Below are 13877 nucleotides of genomic sequence, written 5' to 3'. Positions count from 1 at the left end.
TATCATTAACACTACTGGCTGTGACTGTCAATCAATTGAGCCAATCAGCTGTAGACAAATATACACGTGTGTGTGCTTTTGAGGTGCCTGTTAGATGCTTGAAGGAAAGCAGGGAAAGAGGAAAATAAAATCAATATATGCTTACAAAAAATAGTTGTTCCTTTATGTTTTATAACAACTCCCTTTTACTTTAGTATTCCGTTCTCATAGACATCGTTATCCTCTCTGTAGGCAGTGAATTATTTTATCCCAATTTTACAACAAAGAAATCTAGAAGGCTTAATTTTTCCCAGAGTCATACAGCAAATTATCTAACTACAGGTAAAAGCTAGAACTTTTTATATTTCATAAGTACTTATGCCGGCCCCACCGTTAGGACATTTGGCTGAGAAAGCTCTGTAGTTGTTTTCTGGCTAGGCTAGGTATTCCTCCCACCCCATGGTACTAGCCATTAGACCCTATTTTGTAGGCATTCGGCTGATGGGATCAGTCTGCTTCTCCCTAAACTCAACCCTAACCCACCCCAGACCTACTCAGCACACACACATGTCTTCTAGGATTTTGCCATTGAAGGCCTCCGCACCCTCATGGTGGCCTACCGAGAATTGGATAATGCGTTCTTCCAGGCCTGGAGCAAGAGGCACAGTGAAGCCTGCCTGTCTTTGGAGAATCGGGAAGATAAGATATCAGATGTCTATGAAGAGATAGAAAAAGACTTAATGGTTAGTATGAGGAAGCCAGGCACAGATTGGGAGCAGGATGGGTAGTGGCAGTCAGTAGACTGAGCAAGGTCTCTGAGAATGGCTTGCAGAAAATCAATAGGTTCAGACTCTCTCTGGATGCAGGATATTGGCATCCAAGCTGATTCAGGATGTCCTGGATTTTTGAAATCCATATGGGGTGCGGTGCGGGGGAGGATAATGCACTAGTTGTAAATTTTATCCCAAAGCTGCTCACAGAAGCTAAGTAACCTGGGAGAAATGAGGATCTGAATAATGAATGCACAGATTAGATAATCCAGAATGAACTAAAAGAATAATCAAGACAAAAATACTCACTCATTCATTCAACATATGAATTAAGTGCTTATATGTTAAGTGCTTCCTATGTTCCAGCAACAGACAAAATAGGCAAAAAAGTAACACACATAGTATGTTAGATAATGAAAGTACTATGGTAGGAAATAAATCCAGGAAGAAAGCTAGGGAGAAAGCATCAGAAAGCTGATGTATCTGCATCAGCATATGCATGTATGTTTTGGAGAGGGCAGAGTATAGTTAGTATTTTTTTACAGGATGGTTAGTCTTCCTTTAGTCTGAGTAGAGACCTAAAGAAATAGGGAAAGGGCAGCCCCGGTGGCGCAGCAGTTTAGCGCCACTTGCAGCCCAGGGCATGATCCTGGAGACCCTGGATCGAGTCCCATGTCAGGCTCTCTGCATGGAGCCTGCTTCTCCCTCTGCCTGTATCTCTGCCTCTCTCTCTCTCTCTCTCTCTCTCTCTCTGTGTGTGTGTGTGTGTGTGTGTGTGTCTACGAATAAATAAATAAATAATCTTAAAAAAAAGAAATAGGGAAATAGTCTGGCAAACTAAGCAGACAGAAGAAATGGCATGAGTGAAAGACCTGAAACAGGAGTAAGCCTAACTAGTTGAACAGCAAGGCAGCTAGTGTGGCTGGCATGGTGTAAGTAAGGAGGAGCGAATAAAAGGACATGAGACAGAGAAGTAGTAGAGTGCCTTCATGAGCCAGTGTAAGATCTTACAATGAGATATGGAAAGCCACTGAAGAGTTCAACCAAAGAAGTGATGTGATATACATGCCTGGGTAGCTTAGGTGGTTAAGCATCTGCCTTTGGCTCAGGTCATGATCTCAGGATCCCGGGATCGAGCCCTATATTGTACTCTGTGGTATGTCAGCTTCTCCCTCTCCCTCTGTGATCCTCTTGCTCTTTTTCTCAAATAAATAAATAATTTTTTTTAAAAAAAAGTGATGTGATAGCTTTTTTCAAAATATTTTATTTATTTGAGAGAGAGAGAGTCAGTGCAAATAGGGGGAGGAACAGAGGGAGAGGGACAACCAGACTCTGAGTGCAGAGCCAGACACAGGGCTCAATCCCAGGACCCTGAGATCATGACCTGAGCCAAAACCAAGAGTCAGTCGCCTAACTGACTGAGCCACCCAGGCACTCCGATGAGTTAGCTTTTTAAAACAATCACTCTGGCTGCTGTGTTAAGATTATACTGTAGGGGAACAAGCACAGACCCAGGGAGACAAATTAGAAGATAGTTACAATAGTGCAGGTGAGAGATGATGATGGCTTGGACCAGATAGAAGTAGTGGAAGTGGTGAGGAGTAGTCAAATTCTGTACATTTTTTAAAGGTAGAGCCAACAGAATTTGCTAATGGATTAGATTATAGGATATGAGAGAGAGAAGTTAAAGATGACTCCAAAGATTCTGAGCAGACTGATACAGGCTGGATCTGCTATAAGAAGAGAAATAACTGATACCAAATGGGAAAACATAGAGATCCCAAATGTCAATCTCCTTTCATAATCAGTTCTGTGGTTAGTATTTCTAGTCTGTCCTTCTGGAGGCCTAGCAGAAATCAGCCAGTTATTTGTCCGTCAGTTCCTCAGACTGAGTCATGATGCCCATCCTGTGGTCAACACTGGAAGCCAAGAAGTATGCTGTGAATGAAGCAAGAAAGAAGTGAAAGTGTGTTGAGAAAAAGATTGTTTAGAAGTGGCACACAGCTTCATGTATGACTTGGGCAAGTCTTGTCCCTCTTTGACCCCTAATATTCTGTTTCTAAATTTGATTTATGTGGTTGAAAAGCTACAGTTATCGAGAGGCAGAATATGCTGAATTTTATACTATTTGGATCCTCATGTCAGGATAGAGCCAGCTTGCTAAAGAGGATGATAAGATGCCAGTCGAGTTGTTGGGTAGCACTAAATGCTGTGACATTCTTCCTTTTCCTCACTCACTGCTCTCTCTGTTCAAAGCTGTTAGGGGCCACAGCCATAGAAGACAAGCTGCAGGATGGTGTACCTGAGACAATCGCCACCCTGAACAAAGCCAAAATTAAAATTTGGGTCCTAACTGGAGATAAGCAAGGTAAAGGGGAGTTCTCACATGACCAATCCTCCTCCCTATCCACTTTAGCCATTTCTTTATTTTATATATTCTTTTCTTCTTAGCCATATATTTGACAAATACCTTATAACCCAGGTCAAGTTCTTACAGGACACCTTCCTTCCCAGTCTTGTACATGGTTTGCTAAGAGTACACTTTATACTGGATGCTGTATTAGGTATGAAGGACACAGAGATGATTCAATCAGACATGACCTCGTCATCCAGGAACCCATTTGCTAAAAACCTTGGGATTATCTCTGACTATACCCTCTCTGTTGTCCCAAAGATTAATTGTCTCACTGTGTCACACCAAATCTTCTGATGATCCCCTTGACTATGCCATCACCCTAGTTCATCCTTTGTCCCCATTGATTGTACTTTTGCAAAAACTTTTAAACTGATATCTGTCTCATTTCCTTATTGATTTCAATATAGCCTACATACAACCATCAGTTTAATCTTACTAAAATATACGACTTTTATATATTATTCCTCTGTCCAGGTATCTTCAGCAGCTCTATGTGGTAAAGTCAGATTCCACTGTCTGGTCTTCAAGATCTTAATAATCTGTTGCTGCCTACATATAGTTATCTCCATCCTGATGTGACTGTTATCTTTAGTGTGTCCCAAACAATCCAGCTTCTACTCCACAGCCTCTGTTTGGGTTGTTTCCCCTTTGAAATGTTTTTTCCTTCCCAAAACAAGTCTTACACATCCTTCAAAGTCTTTTTTCCAAGAAAGTTTCAATGACAATTGAAGTTTCTCCTCTGAATTTTGATACCACTTGCAGCAAGTCTTCAGGATTTAATTTTTGTAAATTTTTTCCTTAGTATGAATTTATTCAAATTTCAGAGTTCTCAATGTAAAGAAAAGACCGTAACAGAAACTTATCTCAGTCTGCCATAAAATCTGTCATAAAAACAGGCACAGGGAGATATATCCTGACTGTTTGGAGAAGTGGACACAGACTGGAATTGTTTTAGGAAATAAGGGAAGGCTCTGTTGGAAGGCTAAGCCAGAATGATGCTCACTTCAGGAGCACATATCCTGAAATTGGAATGATACAGAAAAGGTTAGCATGGCCTCTACACAAGGATGACATAAAAATTCATGAAAATGAATTTAAAAATGAAATAAAGGCTAAGCCAGAATGATCCTAGTTATTGATAAGTGACTCACAAGTCTGCACTAGGTTGACAGCCTCCTGTGTGTTTGAATATGGTCTCCACAGACTCATGAAAAATACATTTGGATACATCCATAACAAATGTGGACAAATGGGCTCTGCTGCCCACCATTAGTGCCTATATATGTGTACACTTTCATAAAGTCCCTGTCCTGGCCAAAATGTGATGTTTGTTCCCCATTTCCTGCAGAGACTGCTGTGAACATTGCTTATGCCTGTAACATATTTGAGGATGAAATGGATGGGATGTTTATTGTGGAAGGCAAGAATGATGAGACCATTCGGCAAGAACTCAGGTATAGGGACCTAAGACAATGGCAGTTCTCAGAAGGCAATTGAGTTTGAGGTCCTGGCTGATGTTTAGTAGAGGTTCTGTATCCACCTTGCCCATTTTCATTCTGGGACACTTTTTCCTTTCTAAAATCTGGAGCTTCCAGTCAGATATTAACCACTCCTCTTGGCTTTCAGGTCAGCAAGGGACAAGATGAAACCTGAGGCTCTACTGGAATCAGACCCAGTAAACATTTACCTCACCACGAAGTCCCAAATGTCCTTCAGATTACCTGAGGAGGTGCCCAATGGCAACTATGGCTTGATCATCAATGGCTGCAGTCTGGTGGGCAACACAGAGCTACAATTCTATCTTCTTCTCCCAAGGAGTTTTTTTCCTAGGTCCAGTCCACTCCAGGGAAATTTTAAGACCCCTTCTCTATTTCATGAGTCACCCCTTCCCCTCTCTTCTGGTGTTCTTTCCTGACAGACACCTTTCCCTATCCTTCTCTAGACAGGAATAATGAGGAAAGAGAAGCCAAAGGCATGTTCCTTCCTTATCCAAATTCTATTACTGATGTGGCCTGTCACTTAGGGGAAAGGGGGAAGTGAACAGAACCAGGTCCTCCAAAAAGGTCAGCTGGCCTTATAGCCCAATCAACTGATTTGACCTAGTGAGAGAGGCTGACTAGTTTCCCATTGGAGTCAGGGTCAGATGTAAGGATGCCTAGAACTGACTTGGGGACTTGGCCTCCCTTGGGAGTGGAGCACCTGGGAGCCACTATGTCTGACCTATATAGTATAGGAGAGAATGGAGATGGGGAAGGACTTAGGAAGATCCTGTCCTGAGAGCCTTTTTGGGCAACCTGAAATGTGGATGTATCCTGGTGCTGCAGGCCTATGCTCTAGAAGGGAACCTGGAGTTGGAACTGCTGAGAACAGCGTGCATGTGCAAGGGGGTGATCTGTTGCCGGATGACACCCCTTCAGAAGGCCCAGGTGGTAGAGCTGGTGAAGAGATACAAGAAGGTGGTGACACTGGCCATCGGGGATGGGGCCAATGACGTCAGCATGATCAAAGGCATGTGAGGGATGGGGAACAGTAACCTTCAACCAAGGGCTTGCCCTTTCCTTTCTCTATGGGCAAAGACAAACCTGGGTGACATTGTGTTGTTGGTTCACTCCTGCATATATGTATTGTATGTTTATAATATTTTGCACCTTCATTTATGCTCCTCTATACCTGCATTCCCACTTATTTACACATGCATATATCAGTCCATATGCACACACACACACACATTCAAATTCATGCACTTAACACACACAAATACAGATGGCTCCCATAAAATCATATGCATGTATTTACAGAACCGGATGTGCAACTACCATACCATCTTTCCAAGATGGCATCAAAGCCTACGTAAAGAACCCCTGGGTGGGAGTCACAGTCTGTTGCTTTTCTGATAGATGTATGCCTGAGCAATGTTAGGCAAAAGACAGGACTGCCCAACCAGAGAATTAGCTGTGAGGCACAGTGTAGGGATCTCTTCTTCCCTAAGGCAATGTTCATGAGTACTTCCCCTGACTCCCCTGACTGGAAGAGAATAGCAGACTTACTGATGCCCTGGACTAATAGAAGCAAATGGCTGACACTGGTTTTAATTTTAGCTGAATGTTGTTAGCTTCCAGCAACTTGTGGTTCTGTGAAATACGGACAACATCTAGAGGTCCTCTAATCTAGGTCTTCTAATATCTCCCCATCCAGGAAACACTAGCAGATATTCTAGCCTCAGCTTTAGTTCTAGAAAATGTTCTTGCTTTCTTCCCCACTTTCTAGAACTTCTCTGGTTTTTAGGGCCTTAGAGGCTTCAATTATTCCATTAAGCAATGCCACAGGTATATACCAGATCAATGAATGTACCCTACACTACAACATACTAATTAAAACTTTTAGGAACTTCAATCTTATTTTCCATCAAGTATAATCCTTGTTTTATTCAGAAAAGTCATTCAGAAAAGTGAGGCCTCCTGGAGAACTTGCTTCTCACTAACAAAGTATGAACATCACTTATTTCCTCCTAACAGTTGGATTTTAGCTCTTTAGATAAACTTAGGTAATTAAATATTATGTTAGATTGACATCCATCCTGCATCTATAATTGATGTAAATGGCTTCAAGAGATAACAAGAGGTTTTTACCTCAGCATCTGGACAGCAGGAAAGAGCCAAGGTGGCTATAGTAGGCACAAAGACCATCCAGGAGAGCTTTCTAGTACTAGCCATGCCAGGCATTCCTGAGTGGCAGCATCCAAAACAAAGTGAAGATGAAGGAGCTGGTTTTTGACAGTCCACTAGGGAAAAGAGCAATCCACTGAGGAGAAAAGGCTCCACTAAATAAATGCCATTTTGAGCTGAGCGTAACAGTGTTTTCCAAATGTAAAATAAGGAGTTTGTACAACATGATCTCAGCCTTTCTTTTACACTTCCCAGCCTGGGAGCCCAGCAGACTAGCTCTGAGGTTGAGAAGCTTCTGGGATTTCTTTTCAGCTGCTCACATTGGAGTTGGCATCAGTGGCCAGGAGGGAATGCAGGCCATGCTCAACAGTGACTACGCCTTCTCCCAGTTCCACTATCTTCAGCGTCTACTCTTGGTCCATGGCCGCTGGTCCTATAATCGCATGTGCAAGTTTCTCAGCTACTTCTTTTACAAAAACTTTGCCTTCACCCTGGTGCACTTCTGGTATGCCTTCTTCAGCGGGTTCTCTGCACAGGTAGGAGGTCAGATGGCATTCCCCACTCTGGTCAACTGGATCTTCTGTACTCACCCCCACTTCACCCAGCTCATGTTTCTTTTCTAGAGACATGTTGCCATCCATCCATAAAGCTCCTCACGTGGGGGCACCTGGGTGGCTCAGTTGGTTAAGCACAAAGCTCCTTACCCATGCTGATCCCATCTCCTAGCCTTAAACTGAACCTTAGATTTCCAAACCTTAACTTTTTCTGGCTTGGCTCTAACTTAGACTTGACTCTTACCTCCAAAACTCCCATGAGATATTTTGACCTTTTACCTGACAGAGAGACCTGGTTTCCAAAAATAGATAATATGGGGAAATGCTTGGATCTTGGAGGGTTTGTTTTTGTTTTTGTTTTGTTTTGTTTTGTATCCAAAGCAATCTTTATGGAACAGGCTAAGTCTCAAAGGGCTTCTGAGTCTTGCCAGACATGCTGGCTATGGTGTTCACCTGTAGCCATACTTCAGAATACAGCTCCCCTTACTTCTACTTCCCCACCCCAACAGCCCTTCTCCCTGCCCCAAATATACATTGTTGTCGCTCTAATGAGTTAACTCCACATCGAGTATGAAATCTCCTCCACCTGGGAAGTGGCACTTGGATTTTGATGTTCTATAAGAATTCCTCTTTCCTATGAGAAGTTTTTCGGGGTTCTCAAAGATTCCCAAGAAAAACAACCTCAGGAACGATTACCTTAGGAGATCCCTATTACCTCTGTTGCCTTGGGTTCCAGGGCAAACAGACTATTGAGCAGAAAATAGTAGACTTCTATATCCCCAGTGTCTAACAAAGCCATTCTAGTTTGTGAGAGGTGAAGTGTATGTATGTGTTTTGCTGACCTCTTGTGGCTAGTAAAGGAGCCCTCTCTGGGCCCCAGGATGGAGCACCCAGCTGGGAAAGAGTCATTGAGTCTATTATGCTTACTTGTGTTTGAAAGTGTCCAGTGTTATAGAAGCTACTGAATGCCATAAATCAGATAAAAGAACCCAGAGGCTTACATGCCTGAGAGTGGAGGGATACAGCTAGCATTCCCTCACAGGCACTGTAGACCTTCTCTGTGCAGGGATGGGCAGTGCAGATCATGGAAGAGTTGGTCCAAATCAACCTTGTAGGGTTGGCCACAAACAAGCTTGATGTGGCCTTGCCCCAGCCTGGAACCCAGGGTTCTAAATAGAGTAGGACCAAATAGAGACTGGGGTCAGCCTCCTTATCAGATTCCTGAAATCCAAATCTTGCTCTAGGTTAATGTAGTGGTGGGTAAGTGGGGGCCAGAAGGGGCTCTCTTGAACCTGGGAAGTGGAGCTGGGACTTTGGAAAAGAGAGGAATCTAAGAAATCTCTTTGGTATTCTCTTAGACAGTTTATGATACCTGGTTTATCACTTTCTACAACCTGGTCTACACCTGCCTCCCTGTCCTGGGCTTGAGTCTGTTTGACCAGGTAAGACCAGCAGCAAGCTTCTCTTCAGGGCTAAGCCCCTGGGCCCTTGAGGAGTATTCTCAAGAGTGGGGAGAACAACAAGAGCTGAGTTCTACAAAGTCAATTGTAAATGGAATAATTTATAGAGCAAGGAAGGGAGCTCATCACCTGGAGAAGTATCATGGGATAAAGTAAAGAATATTCCTCCCGGAGAATAATCATCAGTTTTAGAAATCCAAGTTTTCTATGTCAATTTTATTTTTATAAAAAGAAACATAGAAATTGTGCTTTATAGTAAACTGAGTATAAATAAAAGGTAGTAAAAGGAAATAGAGTTACTAGGGTAAGACTAGGTAAAGCAAGATGCTTCAAGAAAGGAGAGACCAAAAACAAAAACAAAGAAAAGAGAGACCCATACATAGATGATAAGATAAGCCAATGCAGGATGTTCTAATTGAGAGTTCTGAAGGCCAAGCATGAGAATGTGGATATATTTTGAGTCATAGGGAGTCAGTCTAGGGGATATCATCTGTCCCTGTCAGAAATTTCCTGGGTATTGGGGGTCCTGGTACCATACCTCTCCCTCCTTTTCTATCCCAGCCTCTAGTCTTGGGCACAATGAATAGAAAAGAACCTCCAAAGAGGAATAAAATAGCTAAAAGAGGACATGGTGAAATCATGGTTCCTGGTCTCCATCAGAGTAGGAAGGAAAATTCTCCACAAAGTAGCTGCTAGCCACAGAGCAAAAAGAGGGACAAGTTGTGCCCTATGCAGCTTCATTTGGCTAATTCTAGTGATCTACAACCTCTCAAAAACAAGCCCCAAGCTTTGTTATCCAAAGTTTCAGATTTAGGAGATGAAGATGATCCAATGGCATCCACATAGAGAATCCTGTTATCTGAGTTCACTAGTAGTTTGGGAATAGGAGGAGCATCACAGAACATGGATACCCCCATGTGATTAGCTGGTCCCCATTTGCTTTCCCCTCTTCTTTCGCTGGCTTTTGAGGCAAAAAAAAAAAAATTCCACAAAAGGAACACTTAAAACTGGGGACTCATGTCACAACTGCCCCCTCATCCCAAGCTCCCATTCTCCCTTCCAGCTACCCCCAACCCTAATTACCCTCTATCTCCCCAACTCTGATTGCTTCCAGGTCCTTATCACCATCTTGACCTTCTCCTAGCTTTCTTCTGTTACTTAGATCATTGCCTAGAGTGTAGGATTTCGGGAAGGGTCTGTGGCCACTGCTCTGTTCTCTGGTTCCACTTCTCAAGTAATCCATGAGGAAGTTCCTAGACAGACTGTCAGCAGACTCAGTGAGGGGAGAAACTTCTACTCTGATAGAGATGGGACTTTCTATGGAGAGACCCTGAGCCTTCCTCCTTACCCTCTGGTACTTCCAGGATGTGAATGAAACATGGAGTCTACGCTTCCCAGAGCTGTATGATCCAGGCCAGCACAACCTCTATTTCAACAAGAAGGAATTTGTGAAGTGTTTAATGCATGGGATCTATAGTTCCTTCATGCTGTTCTTTATCCCTATGGGGACCATTTACAACTCAGTGCGCAAGGATGGGAAAGAGATCTCTGATTACCAGTCCTTCTCCCTGATAGTGCAGACCGCCTTGCTCTGGGTGGTCACAATGCAGGTGTGGCTGGGGGAGTGGGGAGTAGGGGGTTGGGGGGCTTGGGTGGGCCGCCTGTCTGGAAGGGAGGGAAAGAAGGAGGGAGGGAAAGTGGGGAGGGATCATCCTCTACTATGAGGCTGGAGAAGGGAGGTAGCTGATATATCCCAGGTTGTAGAGTATTACACATAAGAGAGTGTTTTTCAGATTGCCTTGGATACAACCTATTGGACGATAATAAGCCACATCTTCACCTGGGGTAGTCTGGGTTTCTACTTTTGCATCTTATTCTTCCTGTACAGTGATGGCTTGTGCCTAATGTTCCCCAACGTCTTCCAATTCCTAGGTAAGGCTATGCCCACCCAGGGTGTGACAAGGAGGTGGGGGTTAGGGTTGGGAAGTGTGAACCAAGTATATTTGTTTAATAAATGTTCACTGAGCAGTTATTACTATGTGCTAGGCTCATAGATAGGAATAAGACATTGTCTCTGCCCCAAAAGGACTCAAAATCTATCTAGAGAAATATTTTATCCTATTAGGTTTTCTAAGATATTTTCAAATTTCTTATCTAACTTAATCTTTGTAAGGATCCTTTGAGGTAGAAAGGGCACCATTTTAGAGACTGAGGGTTTTTAAAAATTAAATTACTCAAATCTAGCTCTCCTGGTTCCCAGTCCAATATCCTTTCTACTGTGGCATACTGCTTTATTATCTCCCACATTAATTTACCTATCTTTCATTCTACTTTGGTGGGAATAAAATATAGAGAAAGTAGATATTAGATGTATCTAGCTCTCACATCTCATCAAGCCACTCATTTTTCCCCTCCAAAACCCTGAATAACTCTGTGAATTCACATGCCTTTAGAAGGAGAAAAGTATGTGAATTCACAGAGACTTTGGCTGTACAAAGGACTTCACTATAATTCTTCTGCATTGATATGTTCTGGCTGACAGTCCCCTTCCTCTAGGCTCTGGTTCAGCCTCCCTCCCATACCTTATTGTTTACAGGTGTGGCCAGAAACACTCTGAACCTGCCACAAATATGGCTGAGTATTGTCCTCAGTGTAGTCCTCTGTATTTTGCCTGTGATTGGTTACCAGTTTCTCAAACCTCTATTCTGGCCTGCCAACGTGGACAAGGTGAGTGGAACAAGGAATCTACCCAGATATAATTCATGGCCCTTCTTTGCCTTTGCCTTTGCCTTTGCCTTTGCCTCTGTGGCTAAAAACCCTGTCCTCTCTGTCCTGGCTGCAGATTATGGACAGAATTCATCAATGCACAAGACCTCTACTGCCACTCCCTAAGCGGACCAAGCTAAAACATGCAAGCACTCGACGTTCTGCCTATGCATTCTCCCACAAACAGGGTTTTGGGGCCCTCATCACTTCTGGCAAGACAATGAAGTCCAAGGTATTCAAAAAAAAGCAGCTATCTTTTTAAAAAGTAGAGGCCCTTAGGAAAATCCCAAAGGAATCATTGCTCTTCATCTCTTGTATTCACACAACTTAATAAGGATGGATTAGAGTCCCAGGGAAACCAGCACACTCCTGCCCTTCTGCTCTCACTCCAGAGGCTCAGCCTCTTCATTCCCTAGATGGTTGTGCCCAGGTAAGGCAAGGAACAGTAAAGAAAGAGCCCCCAGATATCTGTCAGAGTTGTACAATTTCAAGAAAAAGTGATGTCAGGCCTCCCACCAACCCTTCCAAGTTTTAATCCAGAAGCAAATATGGAAATGGTGGGTAAAGGGGGCAATGTGGGAAAGAGAAAAGAAAATATGACCTAAGAATCTTACTTTGGGCGCTGTTTCCTATACCCAGAGCAACCATAAACCTTGCCAGGGCCCCACACAAACATATCCCACCCAGACACCCTTCTCAGGTTTAACTGGGGGATTCAAGGTGAGTCTTTTACTGGCCTTGGATCTCAAAAGGAGGAGGCAGCTATGACAAGTTGGTCATAAAGAGCTGAAGGAGAGTTTCTGGACCCCCCCCCCCCAAAAAAAGGAGCTGATTCCTGCCTTGTTAAGACAGCTCAAGATTTCGCCTTCTTCCCTTCTTTGACCCCTTTGACCCAAGAACTGACACCTTTTCAGGCATCAGAACTGGGAGAAGGAGACTGCTGGGAATGCTTAAAAATCTTTCTTGAGGGTGGTATAAGCCACAATTGATTAACATTTTTCTTCATCCTGTAAAATTACTTTGAAAAGAAATTGTATGTATTTGGAAAATGTTTCTGAGAAGTTTATGGAGTAATAAATTGCTTATTTTGGAGTGGAGAGATGTGTATGATCTGTTGGATCTCAATGACAATAATGTCCAAGCAGTATCACTAGCCCACAGATCCCCACCACCCTCCCCACCTCCTTTTTCTCCTTCTTCAGTTCCATTTCACTTTTCTGCCCTTTGTTGCTAAACTCTATCTCGGCCTCAGTATGACCATATCCTTTAACCATATAGCTTTATCCCTTTTACACACCTTAAATATTGGTTCCCAAAGCTTAGTACTAGATTCTCTGCTTATCTTTCTTAGTATGCTTTTCCCAAGTGAATGCATGAGTTCATTTACCAACAGAAAGAAGATTCTCAACTCTCTGTCTTAGAGCTTTCTATCTTAGAACCAGATCCATTTATTAAACTGATTCTGAAATCCTTCATTTATTTGAATCTTAGGAAATTCCTACTCAATCCACAAACTTGTATTAATCACTTTTCCCCAAAAATCCACCCAGGATGCCATCACCATCATCCCAGTCACCCCAGGCAGTGATGGAAATCATTCTATATTCTCCCTCTAATGTCTAATAAGTCATCAAGTAATTTAAACTTTGCATCTTTTTTATGTTTTGTTTTCCATTCCCTTCATTATCACTACTCTTGCTCAGACTTTTATCATCTCTCACCTGAATTGTTGCATAAAATCTCCCAACTCATGTTCCTGGTTTTCCCCTGTCTAAAGTATCACCAGTACTACTTCCAGAGTAATCTTTATAAACAGCGAACTTGATCATGTCAAACCCCAACATAATGAATGTACTAAATGCCACTAAGTTGTATACTTTAAAATGGTGAATTGTATGTTATATTGAATTTCCCTTCAATATTTTTTTGAAAGATCAGATTAGGCAGTCTCCACCAAGAGCTTACTCTAATTCCTCAGTGTGACTTATATACCTGTCCTTTTTATTTACTTGTTTCCCTGTGCATACCTTTCTCAGTGACACTTATCACAGGGCATTGGAATCATTGATATACTTGTCTGTTCACAGCATATAATAGGCCTTTAGCAAATGTTGTTGAATGAATGAACAAATGAAAGGATATTGAGATCTGCTTCTCTGTCTGTTATTATTATTATTTTTTAATCCTTTTCCTGAGCAGCATCACCTCCCACTAGCTCAAACCAGAAACCTGGAAGTCTTTCTGGACTCCTCCCTTTCCTTCTTCTA

General features: G+C 42.6%; 1 protein-coding gene and 1 non-coding gene across 2 annotated transcripts in view; both read left to right on the top strand.

The window, feature by feature from the left end:
* The window catches only part of LOC129494568 (phospholipid-transporting ATPase FetA-like), a 105820-nt gene that overhangs the window by 84767 nt on the left and 7176 nt on the right, over nt 1-13877 (top strand). Inside the window, exons 17-27 of the mRNA XM_055301496.1 lie at nt 558-722; nt 3006-3117; nt 4514-4619; nt 4792-4939; nt 5490-5673; nt 7143-7366; nt 8743-8826; nt 10209-10454; nt 10638-10776; nt 11441-11571; nt 11687-11842. Of these exons, the coding sequence (XP_055157471.1) occupies nt 558-722; nt 3006-3117; nt 4514-4619; nt 4792-4939; nt 5490-5673; nt 7143-7366; nt 8743-8826; nt 10209-10454; nt 10638-10776; nt 11441-11571; nt 11687-11842 (1695 nt within the window). The remainder of the gene's footprint in view (nt 1-557; nt 723-3005; nt 3118-4513; nt 4620-4791; nt 4940-5489; nt 5674-7142; nt 7367-8742; nt 8827-10208; nt 10455-10637; nt 10777-11440; nt 11572-11686; nt 11843-13877) is intronic.
* On the top strand, nt 4161-4267 carry LOC129495358 (U6 spliceosomal RNA). The gene has a single exon (XR_008661516.1). It is a non-coding gene; the product is annotated as a U6 spliceosomal RNA (small nuclear RNA).

Source organism: Nyctereutes procyonoides, unplaced genomic scaffold (assembly GCF_905146905.1).
Source record: "Nyctereutes procyonoides isolate TBG_1078 unplaced genomic scaffold, NYPRO_anot_genome, whole genome shotgun sequence".
Classification (NCBI taxonomy): Eukaryota; Metazoa; Chordata; class Mammalia; order Carnivora; family Canidae; genus Nyctereutes; species Nyctereutes procyonoides.
This window is presented reverse-complemented; position numbering and strand designations above follow the sequence as displayed.